This window comes from Ambystoma mexicanum, chromosome 13, assembly GCF_040938575.1.
Source record: "Ambystoma mexicanum isolate Mex_15411 chromosome 13, UKY_AmexF1_1, whole genome shotgun sequence".
NCBI classification, from domain to species: Eukaryota; Metazoa; Chordata; class Amphibia; order Caudata; family Ambystomatidae; genus Ambystoma; species Ambystoma mexicanum.
The window spans coordinates 832,690,335-832,710,318 of NC_090938.1; the positions used below are offsets into that span (position 1 = coordinate 832,690,335).

Consider the following 19,984-nt stretch of genomic DNA (forward strand, 5'->3'; position numbering starts at 1 on the left):
CTGAATTAGCATGGAAACAGTCACCATCCACTATTAATAAGACATCCTACGCACTGGCATCGAACATCTATAAATCAGCCATCATCCAGTCTAAAAAAAACATGTACAATGAAAGAATCAGCAACGCCAAATCTAATACCAAAGAGCTCTTCAATATCCTGAGAGAACTCGAATCACCCTCCCCCATTCCAGACACTTGCAACAAAGACATCCACTGGTGCACGAACATCCAGGAAGCACTCCTAGGCAAAATTGCCACGCTACAAGCCAAAATCCTGACAAAGAAAGAAAGCCTCACCCTCTCCGATAACATCACCCCCTCTACACACACCCACACCACCCCCCAAAATGATGACAATAACCTCTGAGTTTTCCACCATCACCATTAAAGAGGTTGAAGAAATAATCTACTCTCTTAAACCGTCCAAATGCCAAGGCGACACTTGCCCAGCCCCTATCATTAAAGATGCAGCCAAACAACTTGCTCCCTTCATCACCTCCCTCATCAACGCATCTTTCACCTCCAACATAGTGCCCAACATCCTCAAGGACTCCTGGGTTCTTCCTTTACTTAAGAAGCCCACCCTTGACCCTAATGTCCCCACCAACTACAGACCCATAACGACTGTACCCTTCCTACTAAAAATCCTCGACAGAGCTGCCTATCTCCAGATACAGAACCACCTTGAGAAAAATAACTTACTAGGACTCAGACAATCAGGATTCCGCCCCAAACACGGCACTGAGACCGCCCCGATTGACCTTAAGACACAGATGGACAACATTAAAGACAATGGTAAACTAGCCCTCCTTCTCCTCCTTGACTTATCGGCCGCCTTCGACCTGGTCAACCACGACATCCTCTGCAAACATCTATCCTCAGCAGCCAAATTTTCAGATAACGCTAACGCATGGATCCATTCCTTCCTTAACAGATCCATGAGAGTCTTCGCACCCACAGCCTCTGCCATCCCAGCCCCAGTCACTTGCGGTGTCCCCCAGGGCTCCTGCGTCTCCCCCACTCTATACAATGTATTCACGAAACCCCTCTTTGACATACTGGACCGCTTGGGTGTCATCTACACCAACTACGCAGATGACACCCAAATACTGATCCCTTTAACAGGCGACTACTCCACCGACCTCACTGCTCTCAACATTTATTCCATTATCCAAGAATGGATGGCCAAGCATGGCCTATGCCTTAATGACAACAAGACCGAGCTTCTTCTCCTAGGTTCCCAACCAAGACTTAATAAACTCGACAAACTCTATCAAGCATTCACTATAGACGGCAATAACATCATCGTCTCTAACAGCGTCAAAACCCTAGGAATCTACCACGACTCCTCCCTCACACTGACAAGACAGATCAATTCCATCTCATCAGCCACTGCTTACACTTGTAAACTCATCAATGCCAGCAGACCTTACCTCTCACCATCCAACTGCATCACCTTAGCCAGAGCGCTAGTCCTTTCCAAAGTTGACTACTGCAATGCGCTATACTTGGGAACCAGTCAGAAAAACATCAACAAACTACAAGTCATACAAAACAACGCCTTGCGAGCAGCCCTGAACATACCCAAACATGAACACATCTCGGACGCCAGACGCACCTGCCATTGGCTATCCATACCACAAAGAATTGAATATAAAACTATCTCACTCACACACAAATGCCTAGCTAACCAAGCACCCAGATACCTATCTGACAACCTCAAGCACCACACCCCAGCGCGCCCTACCAGATCAGCTCAAACACACTGCTTAAATATCCCAAGATTTAAGCTCCAAAAAGCAGGTGGCTCCAGCTTCCCTGTGCTTGCCTCCAAACTTTGGAATTCACTTCCACTCGAGCTGAGATCAGAACCGTCCTTTCACAGATTTAGACACAACACCAAAACTTGGCTTCTATCCAAAGAAACTGCCTAGCCCTACCTCACTAGCATGCACCAAGACTGTAAATTTGTAAATATGTAATCGACTTGTACATTTCTGCTGCATTATTCTTGTTGTATTCATTATTCTTGTTGTATTCATCGCAAGCGCCTGGATGCCCTAGGGCCAGGCGGCGCTATACAAATAATAAACTAAACTAAACTAAAGCTCTTAAATATTGTTTTGTAATGTGTTTCACTTCCGTTGTTCCCTCCCTTCGCCCTGTGGGCGCTTTGAAACAGTATTTTACTTGCTTTATAAGCACTTAACAAGCAAACAATAAAAGGAAATAAGATATCCTGGACTTTGGTAGACCACCTGGCTGAGTTGGACATTGTGTTCCCCTGTGTGCAACCTCCAAGGCTATACTGCGTTATAGGCATATGTGTTGAGTACAATACTATATGCAGAAGGTCAGGAGAAGCCTGCACTAAATGCTGTTGGGTACCTTTGGATTCTGAAGCCCATCATCATTACTGTGGTAATATTGGCCAGGGGTCTCGCTCTAAATTTACATCTGAAAGCTTCTATGCATGGGGCCTGCCACCAGTTATGGGGCCTGCCACCAGTTATGGGGCCTACATTTTGGATCTGAGGATTGAGTTCGGCCTTTACAGACCAATTACTGTTTTTTTATTTACACCGTGCCTCAATTGTTCAAGTAACTTTGTACTTCTTTTTCCCACCATAGATATTTCGTGTGACCTTATAATAAAGCGGAGCTGGGAGCCATTTAGCTTCTGTGTATAGCCTAAAAGAGTCTGGTTAGCTTAAAACAGTTACCCGGCACTACTTATTTGCTCCCCAGTCCCAACTGATGCCAAACAAACACAAGAAATGAAGTAAACTCTGCATTTGGGACACAAACATTAGGACACATCTATGTGGCATTTAAAGCATCATAAATAATGGATACGATTATACGCTTGCATTTTATTTTGAAGATTTGCTATGTACTAGCTCTCGTTCCCCAGTGGGACCTGCTTATAGCTCCTGCTTATCCAATCCTAATTTCTAGCCCTGTTCGAGGTCATAAAATGGCCATAAATTGACTTGCATTCAATTGTACACCTTCTCAAATTCTGAATAGATTTTCCTAGCACAGCACACAGCAACGTCACAAGTTTCCTAATGTGGAGAGATTCAGTAGATTGGGATGAGGTTGCTTTTGGTACTCTTGCTCAGAGGAGAGCTGCCTAGTATTTTGGTGCTAGAATGCCCTTGTGGATGGGACCAGGCTGATATGCAAATTGGTATTTCTCCTATGTGAAGGGTGCAGTGAGCTAGAATGTGGTTGTAGACTGTCCTTAGTGGGAACATACGCAGAGAACAGGTTATTTAGAAGAGTTTCTCTTTACAGTGGTTCCCACATCTTTGCGAAGCTTGTGAAGGCATACTCCAATCAGTTCTGAAATTAATTGCATGTACGCACTATGCAAGTATGGCAATTCAGGGCTACAAAGCACACTCTTGACAAAGAACAGCACACAAAACCGAAGTGTTTTACTTCAGTTTGTCTTCCCTGGGAACTTTCCAGGAGTCCATAAACAAGCGGAGCAACTCACAAGGATAAGAGGGACAAACCCAGTCCCAGAGATGCAACAGACCAGAGAGATGAGTCGTTTACGAAGTGGAAAAGGTTGCCCGGTCTGTTAGGCAACAGGTGGTAGCAATACCCACCTCAAAATCAGTGTACCGCCTACCCTAACCGACAACACATCTCAACACACAACTCCCCCACTGAAACACAGATTACACAATAGGACATAGACCACATGAAGACAAGAGTCTGTATTCAATTCCCCTAAACACTACAGGCACAGCTAGCACTGTGCACACTCCTTGGATACCGCTAGGCAAACGCCACTAAAAGCCACACAATTTACATTAGCAAAGTGAAGGGCACATTAACCACTACTCCAGACAATTCTCACAATATCTAAAACGTACACAGCACCGACAGGTCTACACTTTCAGAGCTGCACACAAACACTGCAGCAAAGCAACCTTGCCCTACTCTTTAGTTAGTTCCCTCCAGCCCTGTTGCAAAGCATTAAGCTCTAAGAAACCATAAAAAGGCAGACTATTTACTCAACCGAGCAAAACAGGGCATGAAAAGAAGGTCCACTCATTCCCCTGTACTCTGGATGGCCCAACTAACTTCGATGACTTCCAACAACAGGGGAACAAATAATTGTAGCTTAATTTGCCATATTCTGAATGAAAAAGTAGAAGTCCCAGAATAGAAACTAAATAATGTGACGCTCAAAAATCCACTGCACTTTCTTCACGTTAAGAAATGCACACTTAATAGAAGTTGTGTATAAGGTCACTTGGGTTTATGATTTACCACAAACTTCCAGTTTGCTGTTATGCATGTTCTTAACATTTGACTGCCCATGTGAAAGCAAAACCCTTTTGCATGTCAAGCTGATATATATATATATATAATCTGAAACTTAGATGAAGACTGGAAGACCCCAATTGCAAGACCGACCAAAGGTACCTTTTCTAGTTTGCACAACCGATAGATTCTTTCCACCAAGGCATTATTAAACCATGGCAACATCTTGATAAAAATGCAAACCACAACTGAAGGGAACTAGCTGGTGCATTCCATTCCCAGGCACTCTAACCATGAAGTGGGTCGTGTATTATGGAACGTGTCCCCCTTGATGGTAATAAGGAGAATGTGCTGTATGGGAGAATACAATGCTTCACCGGAGACAGATGGTTACAGAGAAGTAGCTTTAACTTTCCTTCTGTAGTCTGCAAATAAATAAAGCAGTAGATATTGAGAATTAGGCATTTTTTTGTATTATGGCAGACGAACCTACCTCACGCCGCAGCCGTTCGTACATTACAGCCAGGTGCTCTTCCATCTCAGGGTCATTCTTGTTAGGTGAGTTCCTAGCTTGTGTGCGGTCCTTCGTCTGAAATGCCAGTAGGGAACCATCCAAAAGACACCCATAGTCTGAACTGGAAAACCCTGCCAGATAAGGCATTCTGCAGAACCTGTGGTCGAAGAGAGTGCGAAAGGAGTCCAGGTCCCCACCGTTGAGGTGCCATGCAGAGAGATTAGTGGCATTGAGATGCCAGACTGGGGTGCCACCGCTGTTAAGATGCCAGGTTGAAAGCTTGCTGGCCTCCAAAACATATAAACCTTCTGTTTGCAGGCTCCACTGGCCCTCAGCAATGTCATCTTGTCGCTGAGCGTCTACGGTGGTGATTGAGCCAGCGATGCTCTCCAGTGGAGAGCATAGACTTGCCTTCTTTTGCACAGCCCGGCTGCGAGTTTGCCCCAGCAGCGAAAGGCCCCGTGCCACCTGTTCTGCCAGCATTTGGTCAAGATGGGCCAGAGCAGAGCGGGGCTCCTCGACCACGGTCTTCTGATGCCCTCCACGGCTGCTGAGCAGCAAGCAGAGACTAACCTTCTCCTCTATCACGCGGGTAAAGGACTGCACATGCAGGTCTTGCTCCGGAGCCCATCTGTGGCGCAGGCTGTAGCAGGTGCAGACGAAGGGGATAGTGCTGTGCTCTGGGGATGAAAAGGAGAATGCAGCAGGAGGTTGGGTGGTTTGGAGTCCACTGCTGAGCCGCCGCACATCTGGATTGAGAGCAGCACCAGTGCCCTATACGGATACATGAAAGGCAGAATTAGATTAACTGATTGAAAGAGCAAATTCAGGTTCACAGCAAATCCTAAATGAACAAGGGGAGTATATAGAACAAAAGCCACAGCCAGCAATGTACTAAACCGGGCCAATCGTGCACTACAGCATACAGCTTTAGGTGTTCGCAGGCAGCCCCACTCCACTATCCCCAACAAGCAGCAACATCTCGCACACAAAGCTTGCAACTTATGATACCACCAACTTGTTAGTTAGTAAGGATTCTGCCTCAGCCCATGTCCACAGAGATCAAAAAGGTCCCCAATGCATATCGCAGCCCATGGTCAAAATACGCAGCACTACTCATACGCTCACAAACAGTCTTAGTTCTCCAGTACCCGAATCCTCGGTTCAAATCGTCCTCAAAGGTCCATGGGGTCAGACTCGCCATACTGTGTCCATGCAATCACGTAGGAAACTTGCCTACATAGGATCTCATGCAATATACTGAAAGAGGACCCACATTATTAATGCTGAGGTGTAATGTTTTGGTGAAACAAATACATTTACTACCACAGGTAACTTCTCGCAGGTCTTTTTTAAATTAAACAAGGCCTAGGTAGGCATGCTAGACAATGAACTGTCCAAGTACTATATAGTGATTTTATCCTTAGTACAAAACATTAAAAACATCACAGTATTGCTAGCATATTTTTTTTAAATGTCTTTAAAAAAAAGCATGCATTCAAAAAATTACAGCAAAATAGAAAATGGTGTACTAGCATATACTGAAAAATCTCCTATGCAATTCACCTTTTCCTGCCTTCCATGCAAATAAATTGTCACAACAGAAAGACTACGTTGCTTACTGCCTTCTCAACATGTTTCGGTTTCTTTATGTAATTATTACAGAACCTTCCTCAGGAGAACAAAACTCAATGAAAACACATCCCAAGGGAATTTCACCGTTATTTATAATCCCAAAAAAAAACAAAAAAAACAAGGAGGGACCTTATGGCCCAAAAGTGTGAGGTACACCAAATAGTTTCAAGTACCATCTCCATTTATTGGGCATAGCATGTCACATGCACCTGCTCATGGTAACCAAAAAATCCAGAGAGGACGGCACAAGTGTCAGTACCAAAGGAACACCGCACAAAACAAAGGCATTCTGATCAACAGTGCCACCTCTACCCTTTAATGTGAAGCATCACATAGCTTAAACATTGAAATTCACTTAATCTACAGCTGATATTTCTTCTAGCCTTTTTGAATCTGCCCACACCAAGAAACATTAATAACACATGGTTACCCAATATTCATGTAGTCAATAGATAATCCGTGCAAACACATGAAGGCTTCAATACGTTTATCCTTAGTGCGCTTCTAAAGAGGCAAGGCTGTGTCGTTTCTGCGCTTTGGAAGGTGAAACGTTAAAGCACTTGTTTGTGAACTGTGGGGCTATTGAGGCTTCTCAAATATTTTACTTTGGGTGCTATATGGTAACCTAATGGCGCCATATGTATTGCTGCAATGAGACATATAATTGCACTATTGAAGCGTATTATTGACAAATTATGGTTTTAATTGTAATGTGATTGTACCGAGAGTAGCTCTTTCGATGATTTAGGGTGTCATTTTAACATGTTAATGCTTGTGTATTTTGCTATGTACTACAGGCCGTTATATTAGTTGTAGGTCATGATGAATTCTATAGAAGGTTTGAGATATGTGACTTGTGATGTCATTTGTGATGCTGTATTAATGATGTTAGATCAACTGTAAAGATGATTTTGAGAGGCATCTCGCCCTCAGCAGTGTGTTCCTTTGCGGGTGCGGGGGAATGTCCCCCCGCCCCGTTGCTGCAGTGATCCCCCCCACCCCAAGGCAACAAAGGGGAGGACTTCCCCTTCCGTGCCTTGGGGGTCGAGGGGCGGCCGCGATGCTGTTGGCAGTGCGTGCCAACGTTATCAGGAAATTATATTTACATGCCGAAGCCGAAAGTAAATATAGGAGACATGTTTTTAGTGCTGCTTGGGCATATTTTGCCAGTTTGCATGGGGAAGACTTTCTCCTTTCCAACAAGCCCAGATTGCTGGTTGAGGATTGTTTGATCTTCGACCAGCAATCACCACTCGACCACCAGGACATTGATTTAGGTGGTGCCCCAAAAAGGCCAAACAGCCCCCCACCACCACCCAAAACAAAAATAGGGCAATATGCTTTGCCTTCTTTGGAGGCAGATGGGTGCAGTTTTGCAACCATTTGCGCCCAAGGAAGGCAACAAAAAAAAAACATGTGCTAAAAAGGCACACTTGGGGGCATTAGGGGACTGGCGGTGGGCCAGCCCCCCTCCCAGTAATCCTTCCAGGGAGGGGTATATATTCTTGCTGCTTCCCTGGTGGGGGGGGCAAGGGAGGAGGGAAAAATCAGCCTCCAGGTAAATCGGCCTGCTGGTCCATCACCTCCAGGGGTTGATACTGCATTCTATGCTGAATTTCCAGCACTGGTGCTTGAGCTGCAAACAAAATACCCCGACCTGATCACTATTGGTGACTTTAATCTACCTGCCAATTTAGCTACGGCTATGCAGGTCGCCAATTTCACTGCTTTATGGCCGACTTAGGTCTCCTCCGGGGGTTCATGCTCCTACTCATAAATGTAGCAACACAGATATTATTTTTGCTCCTCTTTCCTATGTTGACACTGCCACCCCTATTCCTATAATATGGTCAGATCACCTTATGGTGCCCTTTTCCATTCCTCTCAAAGTCCCTCCTCCCACCGTTATGAAGCCTGCAATTTGTAAACGCAGTTGGTTTGAGGTGTCCAATCTTGAGCTGATTAGCTCTTTACAAACTCACTGTGGCAAGCTGCTCCTTGACCACATTGGAAGCCTCCTTCACAGCTACTGCGGACGCATGGGCTCCTTATAAACTGCCGCCCCCCGGAACCATGGGTCTCGCAGGAATTTAGGGAAAAAAAACTAGGCTGCAGGTAGGTTGAAAGAAAGTGGCGTCTCTGCTACTCTTCTAACCTCAAAACCCTCTTTCGGAGCACTCTCGCTGCCTACCACAAAGCAGTGGTGAATGCTAAAAAGTTTATTTTGGTCACACATTGGAGAGGGCCATTAATAAACCTAAAGCCCTATTTGATCCAGTTCATTCGCTCTCTACGCCAAAGAGAAGACGAGATGTGGTGCCACCCTCTCAGGATCCATTTGACTCCCTCTCCACCTTCTTTGTGACAAAGATTGCTACCATTGGGGAGAACATAAAAATCCAGGCTATGACATCTATAACCAACACAGCTCCTGTCAAACCCCCTCCAGGTAGAGGGTCCTGGTCTACATTTCCCCTTTTCTCTATTTTGGATGTTTCGTCAGCCATTCACAAAATGAAATCTGCATCCCCTGCAGATGCCATACCCCTGGCTTTTTTACAGGAGGCGTCTGCTGACCTTATTAACCATATTACCTCAGCAGTTAATGCTTCATTTGCAACGGGAGTGATCCTGCGCTTACTCAATTATACCTTAGTCATTCCTTTGCTTAAGAAGCCCTCCTTGGATCCGGAAGTGCTGGCCAACTATTGCCCCATCTCGCTTCTGCCATTCCCGATGAAAGTCCTAGAGCATTGGTGCACAACATACAGCCCGCGGGCCAAGTGGGGCCCGTGATGCTGCTGGATGCAGCCCGGCAGGGTTGAAGACTTTCCCAATGGAAGGCGTCCCACAAGCAGCAATGGTCGCCCTCCACCAAGGAAGTCTTTGTTTTCCTTGCCGGGCCGTGAAAAAGACTGCCCCTCATTGGCTCAGTCAGCACACACTACGGGACTCCTGTGAGTCACGTAGTGTGTGTATGCTGCACCAATGGGGGGGCCAGCAGTGTGGCTGGCGTGCCCAATAAGGCTTGATGCCGGAAGGCATTTCAGCCTTACCACGCCAGCCACACAAGAAGTCATCCCCCATGCCTGCCTGCACGTCTTCCCTCTGCCCTGCAGCTCGCCCGCCCACCCGGTGAGCTAAAAAAAAAAAAATGCTTTGTGGACGACAGCCGGGTGGGCGGGCAGCAGCATGGCAGCTTGCCCCCCACCCCATGATTCATCTAGTGCTGGATCCCGTCCTACCAGGCTTTACCGAGCCCCAGCTTCACCGAGGGAAGCTGGGGCTCGGTGACCTAATCTGCCTTGGCAGGGGCACCGAGCAGGGGGGCTGCGGGGCCAGGCCCCCCCCCCCCAGCAGAATGAAGTCAGGGCTGAGCCCCCCAGCCAGAGAGAAGAGACGCAGTATGGATGGCCCTTTGTTCCATCCATACTGTGTCTCTCTGGCGGCCCGGGTAAAAGCCGGGGAAAAACAATGTTTACAAATTGTGGGACAGATGCAAAGCAAGAGGCTCTTGCTTTGCATCTGTCCCTCAATTTCTAAAAATCGTTTTGGGTTGGGTATACTTCTACAGATGTAGAGGTACACCCAACCTAAAACAATTTGGGTAGTGCCAGAAGCCTCGCCAGCGTTCCAGCACGTCTGGGTAAGTACATGGTGGAGGGGCTGTATGTTTGTGTGTGTGTCTATCTCGGGTCTGTCCTGACTGTGTTTTTTGTTTTTGTATGTATGTTGAGATGCAGAGGTGGGGGTGTGTGTCAGGTGTGGATGGGTGTGTTTGTATTTGTATGTCTGCAGTGTATTTTGAGATGCAGGGGTGGGGTGTGTGTCGGGTTTGCCTGAATGTGTTTGTGTGCAAGTGGATTGTGTGTTGAGATGCGGAGGGGGGGCGGGGGGGGGGTGTCGGGTCTGCCTGAATGTGTTTGTGTGCAAGTTCAGTGTATGTTGAGATGTGGGGGTAGGGGGGGGGGGGGGGGGGGGGGGGTTCAGGTCTGTATGTGTGCATGGTGTATACTTGTTAGTTTGTATGCAGGGGTGGGGGGGTTGGGTCTGTATGAGTATGTATGCATGGTGCATGCTTGGTGGCACGGGGCATAGTGTTTGCTTGAGGGGTGGGTGCCTTGGGGCAGAGTGTTTGGTTAAGGGGTGGGAGCCATGGGGCATAGTGTTTAATACAAATTGGGGGGTTGAAAAAGTCTCCTGCCACGCCACGCCCCACCCACATTTACTTTTCGGCCCACTATAGCCATCATGTAAGGTACTTCCGGCCCTCTGTCAAAATCAGTTGTGCACCCCTGTCCTAGAGGCATTAGTATCTCCCATGTTATCTACATTTTTGGAATCCTCCCAGTATCTTGAACCATTTCAATCGGGTTTTCGGCCTGGTAGAGGCACAGAACATGTCTTGAATTCAGTGATGGACGACCTGATGTGCTTGGTAGATCAGGGTGGTGTCGGAGCAGTCCTTCTATTAGGTCTGTCGGCTGCTTTCAACACTGTCGACTACTCCCTTCTTGTCTCCCGGCTCTCCGAGGCCAGCCTCTCTGGCCAAGTCCTAGACTGGTTCATATCTTTTCTGGCAGACCGCTCCCAATCTGTGCATCTCCCTCCTTTTTGCTCTGCCATGGCCCCTCTTTTCTGTGGGGTTCCTCAGGGCTCAGCACTGTTCCCTATATTAATTAACATTTATATAAGATATCTTCTGCTCCTCATTCAGTCACATGGGTTTTGTTTCTACTCTTATGCGGACAATACCCAGATACAGGTCCGTCTGGACCGGACTAAAGCTGAAACGGCCAACCGGCTAAGAAAATACCTTGAGTAACCGGGCACATGGAGTAGCTTTAACCAGTTCAATGTCATCCATCTCTTGAACTGTTCTGGGCGGCTGAGTTCTGGCCTACATCCTTGGGCCCCTTCCCCACACCGGTTCAGTCAGTCAGGAACCTTGGGGGTGAGGATCTCTGCCACCCTGGCCATGGATGAACAGGTCACTGCGGTCTGTAAAACCAGCCATTTCAAGCTCTGTGTTCTTCGGAAGGTCCTCCCTTTTATCCCTACAGCCAGTCAAGCTCTGGTGGTTGCTGCCTTGGTCCCAAGTGTATTGGACTATTGTAATTCACCCTATCTGGCTCAACTCGGCTACCTGACTGGGCGCCTACAGTTACTTCAGAATGCCGCGGCGAGATCTATTCTCCGCCCCCCTTTCGGAGCCCATATGACCCCTCGCCTGAAGCAATTGCATTGGCTCCTCGTCGCACATCAGATTGTGTTCAAGTCTATGTGCATAGTGCACCGGGCCTTTTATGGCGTTGGAGCAGAATTCTTGCAAGCCAAGTTTGTCCGATACATGCCCACTTGCGCTCTCCGATCACAGGCTACTCTCCGGGTAGAAGTGCCCAGTTTCAGATTAGCCCGGAAAGGTGGACGTGACTTCTCGGTTGCAGCAGCCAAAGCGTGGAATGACCTGCCTCTTTCTTTGCGGGAGTTCACCGACCACTTTGCTTACCGTCAGAAACTGAAGACTGTTCTTTTAGAAACAGTAATTCAGAAATATTTCCTTATTTCTCCAGTGCCGTGATGCCTTCGGCAAACGTTCGCTGTAACAAATACAGTTAACATAACAAACTTGAAGGTCTGACCCTGTTGGACAGAGGAGGGGCCGGCCGCCAGTCTCAGTGGCAATGAGCTGGGTTAAGAAGGGAGGGTGAGAGAGACCTATCCTTCAGAAGGTCTGCCTGTGCCCTTTCAATAAATGCATGCTTGCTATTCTTCACCACATTCTTTTTCCTTATTTTCACATGCTAAGTACATCTGTTTAGACCATTAGCATAACAATCATGCATACCATGGCTCCGTTTTTGGCTCTGTGATTGCCTAACAAAAAGAGTCGGGGGAACGTAGCGGTGCATTGCCTTTCTCAATATTCACAGAAGCCCTTACCTTACAAGTGTAAACATGTCCAGCACATACTTTTTGGTGTCACTTTTCCAATTTTTTCCCCCAACCTATGGGAATTTTAGGTACATAGCTGTTGCCTGACCTGCGCAAACAACCCTTTCCTGAACTTAGAATTGTCTACTTTTCAGAAATGTATGCCTTTCTAAATAAAATGTCAATTTCTGTGTTACCATTGAGCTTTCCTACCCTCCTCTTCCATTCAAGCATGCCCGATTTTGGAAAATGGCAAATTCAGAACTGCAACCATTTGTTCCTAACTCTTACAAGAAAAGAAAAAAAAACACGGGCTTCTTTGCACATCATTTAATTGGCATTTTCTGAAGAAAAAAACAAATGTGGTCCCTTTTTTGTTACTTTCTGACACCCCTCTACAGCAAACGACTAATCTTTGGTGGCATTCTGACAACCTACACGTGGGAAGAAAAGGGTGCAAATTTGACTGGGATATCACTTGTAACAAAACAGTTACAAGTGATTGAGTGTGACATACCGAAATATACAAAAAAAGGGCTCAGCACTGGGAGCGACACCATCAGCAGTTAAGGGGTTAAACTTTGCCTTGCTTCCAAAAATCAACACCCCGAAACTATTACCTTTCCGTGGTGCGTCTGCCCCATTCAGTTTGGCAATCCCGTTACTTCCAAGGATCCAAAAGCGCTGGATATTGCTTAGGCACTACAATGTAAACTGGCATATGTAACACGCCTTACTCTGTGCACCATCTTGGAATAACTAAGTTGAAGTTCTAATACAGACGCACTTGTCCGTAATAAGCCATCAGTGCATATATTCACCCTGTCAATCTTAAGTGTGCAGATATCTTACTAATCTCGCATCTCTGTACTTTATTTAGATTTATAAAGCGCCCAGAGGCATTGTGGCGCTGTTACAGAATATTTACTTACAAGAAGGTTAAGGCATGTTACAGAATAGTCTGTGAAAGCAATTGACAGCAGTGTACAAAAGAGTGTTCTGAGGTTACATTGGAACATTGTTGGAGACAACACAGTGAAGCAAGTCTAATTGAATAGTTTGGTTTTTAGTGCTTTTCTGAATACACAAGCCCACGGGTCATAAAATTCAGTGTTTAGCTGATACATTGCTCCTCTACTCTATCCATTTGTAATCACCCAGCATGGGAACTATGTCTGTGTAACTCGGGTGACTTTGTGCCATTCGACCCCTTCATTAAGGCCATTGTGCAGGTTGTTGACGATAAATTGGTTTCTGTTCTCTTTTTGGCAATTCCATGTCCACGTTTCTTCCAGTGGTGTAAATAATGTGTTGCAGCACAGTCCAACCAAAGTTATCAAATCTATGGTTTATGGTTTAGTTTATTATTTGTATGGCGCGCCATACCCTGGAGTATCAGGGCGCAAACAGACAAGGATATGCTCAACTTAGTTACAGATACATAGAAATCAGATGAAAGTACAGATGCACTGAGCTTGGTTACAGATATGCTCGGCTAATTGCAAGTACAAGGAAACGGAGACATCAGCAATATTACAGTAAGCAGATATGAACAGGGAGAAATCAAGGACAGGGGAGCATGGAGCATGCTCCTTCCTGGTCCTGTTCACGTAATATATAGTTATTTACAGTTATGTACAATGTGACACGTGGAATAGTTAGATGTCATTGGCTCTCAGCCACCTAGTGAGGTTTTGTCTAAATTTTGCGAAAGGCTGAGGTTCTCTGACGTCATGGGGGAGGGAGTTCCATAACTGCGCAGCCTTGACCGGGAAGCTATTTCCTCCTATGGTGGCAAGTTTGGAACGCGGAACTTGGAGGCAGTTTGCATTGGCTATTCTGGTAGGTCTGGAAGAAGTCCTTTTGCGTAATCTATCCATGAGGTAAGGTGGAGCTTTGTTATTGATACATTTGTGGGCGAGGGAAGCGATTTTGAGATGAATTTTGTCTATGGTGGAGAGCCATTTGTATTCTCTTCTTGTAGAGGATATGCTAATTTCTATTAATCTTGAGTGCTGCTCTCAAGGCATTGTTCTGGAGCACTTGAATTTTGTGGATGGTCTGTTTATTTACTCCAATGTACAGTCCATTACAATAGTCTAATTTGGATAGTATCAAGGCTCTGGCAAGTGTAATGCAACTATCTGTGGAGAGGATTGTTTGCTCGCTCTGATAAGTTTGCATGTGTATGCTGTGGCAGAGGCTAGAGAGTTAACTTGTTTGGTAAAGTTCATGGTGGCGTCTAGGTAAAATCCTAAGGTTTTTACTTGTGAGCTACTTTTATGTTGTTCCCATCGATAATGAAGTTGTCGTAATCAGGGCCGAGTTTGGATATATAGGTAGTGGTGCCCAGGATGATAAGCTCAGTTTTATCATCGTTCAGGCATAAGCCGTGTGTGGCCATCCATGCCTGAACGATACTATAGATCCTGTTCACTAGGGCCAGGTCCTTGGCGTAGTCACCTGAGAGCGGGAGGAGGATCTGGGTATCGTCTGCGTAGTTGGTGTAGGCGATACCCAGATGATCCATTTCATCGAAGAGAGGCTTTGTGAAGACATTGTACAGTGTGGGTGACACAAGACCCTTGTGGCACTCTGCATGTTATGGGAATTGGATCTGCTGAGGCTGATGGAGCGAAGACTCTCATGGTCCGATTACTCAGGAATGACTTGATCCAAATTATGGCCTCTTTTGAGAAGTGGGCTGCCGAGTCGAGGTGACTACAGAGGACTGTGTGATCCACTAAGTCGAATGCCGCTGATAGGTCCAGGAGGAGAAGTAAGGCCGCTTGGCCATTGTCTCTGCAATCGTCTATTTGGGCCTTGAGGTCTATTAACGCTGTCTCAGTCCCATGTTGCGGGCGGAATCCTGATTGACGGGTTCCAAGTAGGTGGTTAGACTCTAGGAAGTTTTGAATTTGCAGGTAAGCTATTTTATCTAAAATGTTTAGAAGAAAGGGCACAGTCATGATGGGCCTGAAGTTAGTGGGAATGGCAGGGTCAAGGGTTTGCTTCTTTAGTAGTGGCAGTACCCAGGACTCTTTTAGGTTGATCGGTACTGAACCTGAGGTAAAGGAGGAGTTTTTTCGCTTGGTAATAAATGGCGATAGTTCTCTCGCAGCATCCTTGATGAGTTGTGCTGGGCATTGGTCGCCTTTGCAGTTGGACGGTTCAAGTCCCAGGATGACTTTTTCTACCTCTATGATCGATACCTTAGAAAAGCAGAATCGGGCTCCCAACTTAGGCTGTGGCGGTGGCGCTGAGCTCTGAGGGATGTGTGGTGTTAGCGATGCCTTCTTGATGACAATTTTGGTTTGTAGATTTGCTACTTTGTTTGTTAAAGCAAGTTGTATGCTAGAGCACCATTTTTTATCCTTGGTACAGTTTTCTTGGGGTACAATGGGTGTTTCTAATTCTTTCAGAATGCTGAACAGTTCTTTGACACTAGATTTTGAGTTGGATATTCTAGTATTGTAGGTTTCTTGTTTGGCTAATAGTATTTCTTTCTTGTATTGGGAGGAGGCTTTGGAGAGGTTGAGTTTATTTTTGACTGATGGGGAAAGTCTCCAAATAGTTTCAAGTTTTCTTTTGGCTAGCCTGAGATTTTTTAGATGGGGCGTGAACCAAGAATGGAGGTGTTTTTTTGGTTTGCTATTTCTTAGTTTGAGCGGGGCTATGTGATCCAGGGCTGAGGTCATGGCTGCATTATAATGTTCAACTAACAGATTAGGGTCCATGCTGTCAGGTAGGGAGTTCAATTTAGGTATTATAACAGGCATCAGATTTTCTGCTGTCATTAGTTTTTTATTTCTCATTGGCCGAGGTGGGACGGGTGAGGACGGGGCAGTGGCCCGGTTGGTTGTCATGTGAATAATAGCAGGTGGTGGTCAGTCCAGATCTGCGGTACAGAATCCGTAACATTTACTTCGCAATGATGTTCTGCTATCCAATTAAGGATGTGATCTTTGTTGTGGGTGGGTAATTCAACTTTTGGACCATAGGAGCTTGGTGAAGTTTTGGACCATAGGAGCTTCCTACATTTTGTTGGATCTCATCCCCCATATTACCTGCACCAAGACATCCATAGATTCGAACTGGAAATCATCCTACCAAAAGTGATTCAGCACCAATGACTGGACTGCACTCACAAAGAAGGCTGTGCATCATGGACTCCAAGAGGAAAGATCAGAATCCCTAAAACCAATGGGAAATAACGGCACCATGAACTGCAATGGGGAATACCTACACCAAAAGTAGTACTGCGCCGTGGACTCTAATAGGGAAATGCATGCACCAATGACTCCAACGCTAAATAACTGCACCAACAGTGGCGCGGCACCATAGACTCCAACGGTAAATAACTGCACCAACAGTGGCGCGGCACCATAGACTGCAACAGGAAATACATGCACCAACAGTGGCGCGGCACCATAGACTGCAACAGGAAATACATGCACCAACAGTGGCGCGGCACCATAGACTGCAACAGGAAATACATGCAGCAACAGTGGCACGGCACCATAGACTGCAACAGGGAATACATGCACCAACAGTGGCACGGCACCATAGACTGCAACAGGGAATACATGCACCAACAGTGGCACGGCACCATAGACTCCAACAGGGAATACATGCACCAACAGTGGCACGGCACCATAGACTCCAACAGGAAATACATGCACCAACAGTGGCACAGCACCATAGACTCCAACAGGAAATACATGCACCAACAGTGGCACAGCACCATAGACTCCCAGAGGAATTCCTAAACCATGGACTGCAAAGGAAACACTTGCACGGCACTGCAGACTCCAGTGCGGAGCACTTGCAGGAGACTGTCCCCCATAGTCTCCAATGGTGACACCCCCCCCCCCCCCCCGGGGCTGCACCACTTCATTGGGGGTCACATTGGCATCACGTGCCCTTCTAGCCGCCCCCAGGAGTGACCTTTCTGCCCGGTGCTGCTCTCACCTGCCCCCGCGGCTCCTCGTCGTCCTCTTGCCAGCGGGGAGCCGCAGCCCTGCGTGCGGCCAGAGCTCCCCCGAGGCTGCGCGCCACCCCCTGGCTCCCCCGCCGGTAAACGCAGCTCCCCGCCATCCGCCTCCCTCAGCCGGCAGCAGCACCAGCAGCAGCAGGAGATGCACCAACGGGCGCCTGTGCGGCTGACGTCACGACGCAGGCCCGGCACGAGCCCCCAAGCCGCGCCCGCCAACACCCGCGCCATCTTGGAGCGGAGCCCGAGCCCACGAGGGGAGCAGACAGGTCGAGAAACGGGGCGAATGCGCGAGATATAAGGCGGGATAATTAACAATCATGCAAGGAGAGCGGCCTTGGGAATAATGGGGGGTTATATCTGTACAATATTGGTATTTGTATATCAAATTACATTTTGATACTTTATTCCCACTTCAAACACCTGCGGAATGCTGGGCAAAAATAGAGAAAAATCTTCACGTATGTTTCGTTTTGTATATGCTTGCGAGGCAGGTGAGGGTTTACTAGCGCTCTAAGATGGCCTCCGAAATGTCGGCTGAAGACCTCGGCCAGTCGGCAAAGCCCTCTTAAAAAGAAACACTAAAGGCAAGAGACGTCCTTGGAAGGACGGGGGCGTAGTAACCATGTTGGAATGGGACATTCATCGTCATGGATTCGAGCGGGCGCCATCTTAGGACGGGTAGTGATAAATGCGGGCTCCTCCCACTGAGCCTGCATCCTATATCATGGCAGGCAGTGCTGGTGTAACCCTCACACATCATGCTCACACATACAGACTTTGATGACCCCTGGGATGCCAGTGAAAACTCTGATCATGCTCTGAGTGGTGGATGGCAAAGCAATGTCTCTGTGGATAATCAAATCTGGGTATTGTGGTCGGAGCACTTTGCTATACTCTTCATGCTTGCACTACGACATAAAATCCCACCACCTGCCACACATCCCCACCTGCCACATATCCCCCTCGCCCGCCAAACCAAGCACATTACAAACATAGCCTTAGCATACATGCCAACCTTCCCGATTTAGGCAGGCAAATAACTGTACCGCCAATGCATTTCTATGGGGAAATGAACGTCTCCAGATTTCCATGTGGAAATCTCTCTACCAGGCGCGTCTGAAGGTTGGCGTGTATACCTTAGCACCACTCATACAACTCCCCACACGCACATCTATCCATCCTACTCCACCAATACAACACCATCATCACATAGGCACTCGACAAAATTGCACACTTCAAATTACAAAACCACCACCACAAACTATGGTTCAGCATTCCCCTCTACTCTATCAAGCAGGTAGCCAGATGCCTAGAAAAGGTCTGGCAAAATAACCCATGCTCCTCAACCAGGACACCCCTCAGACACTGCCGCTACAAATATAAACCAGCACGAAGCAATGCCAAAGCCAACCATTACTTCCAAGAACTCCAATCCACCAGCAATCGTACCCAGAAACTATTAAAAAGCACCCACGTCCACTGCAGTATACAACTCCCTCATGAACTACTTCAACTCCAAAATACACATCAGGACACCCCTTCCCTCAGCTCTCCGACTCCCAAACAGTCCAACACATGGGACACCTTCCACCCCACTGGGACCCTCATCACCCTCACTGCCAAAACAAAACCTGCACACTTCCTGGATCATGCATGCCCACCTCAAGCTGCATCCAATTGCATCACCACCCTGGCTCCCCATTGGGTCAACATAATCAACTCTTGTCTCTCACATGGTACTATCCCCACTGCACTTAAAACGGGACAAATCTCACCCTTTCTCAAAAAACCATTGCTCGACACCACACTCCCTGAAAACTACTGCCCAATTACTATCCTACCATACCTCGCCAGAATCATGGAACGCTTTGTAACTACCCAACTGCAACAACACATCACTGCAAACAGCCTACTCAACCATTTCCAGTCTGGCTTTCGACCTGGACACAGCACTGAGACAGCTACTCTTCACATCCTCGATGACCTCCACAACATCACAGACAAAGGACACACATCACTACTCATACTCCTTGACCTCTCTGCAGCCTTCAAGACCATCAACCACACCATTCTACTAGAAATCCTAGCCCACAGGCTGAATGTGTCTGTCACCGTACTCAACTGGTTCACCTCCTTCCTCACTGACAGGAAACACTTTGGTCCTCATTACACGGAAGGCGGTAATGGTTAACGGCCACCGTTAATGGTAACGGTGACCCTTAACCATTACCGCCTTACTACGAGGTCCCTTAGCGGGTTGGTGCTTTAACGCCTGGTTTTTGCAGGCGTTAAAAACCAACCCGCTAAGGGACCTCGGAGCTAATTACGGCACTGCAAAATTGCGGTGCCGTAATTAGCGCCTTCCCCATTCCCATAGAGCCCTATGGGGCAGAAATGGGAATGGGGAAAGGCAATGGCGGAAGGGGGATTTACCGCCCCACCAACCTTGGAATGGGGCGGTAAATCCCCTTTCCGCCAAGGCGGTGCCGGTATTTTACCGGCATGAGCCATGGCGCTAATAGCGCCATGGCTCACCGCCTTCCGTGTATTGAGGCCCTTTGTCTCCATGCCCCCTTATCAATCGGACCCCATCCCTGTCAAGTATGCGGTCCCTCATGTC

At 47.2% G+C, this 19,984-nt stretch overlaps 1 protein-coding gene across 1 annotated transcript in view; it reads right to left on the bottom strand.

The window, feature by feature from the left end:
* Window positions 1-17,526, bottom strand: part of C13H6orf136 (chromosome 13 C6orf136 homolog) — a 201,843-nt gene extending 184,317 nt beyond the window's left edge. Inside the window, exons 1-2 of the mRNA XM_069635325.1 lie at window positions 17,340-17,526; window positions 4,779-5,573 (exon numbers count right to left, since the gene is read on the bottom strand). Coding sequence (XP_069491426.1) covers window positions 4,779-5,573; window positions 17,340-17,465 — 921 coding nt within the window. The 5' untranslated portion in view covers window positions 17,466-17,526. The remainder of the gene's footprint in view (window positions 1-4,778; window positions 5,574-17,339) is intronic.
* Window positions 17,527-19,984: the final 2,458 nt, after the last annotated feature.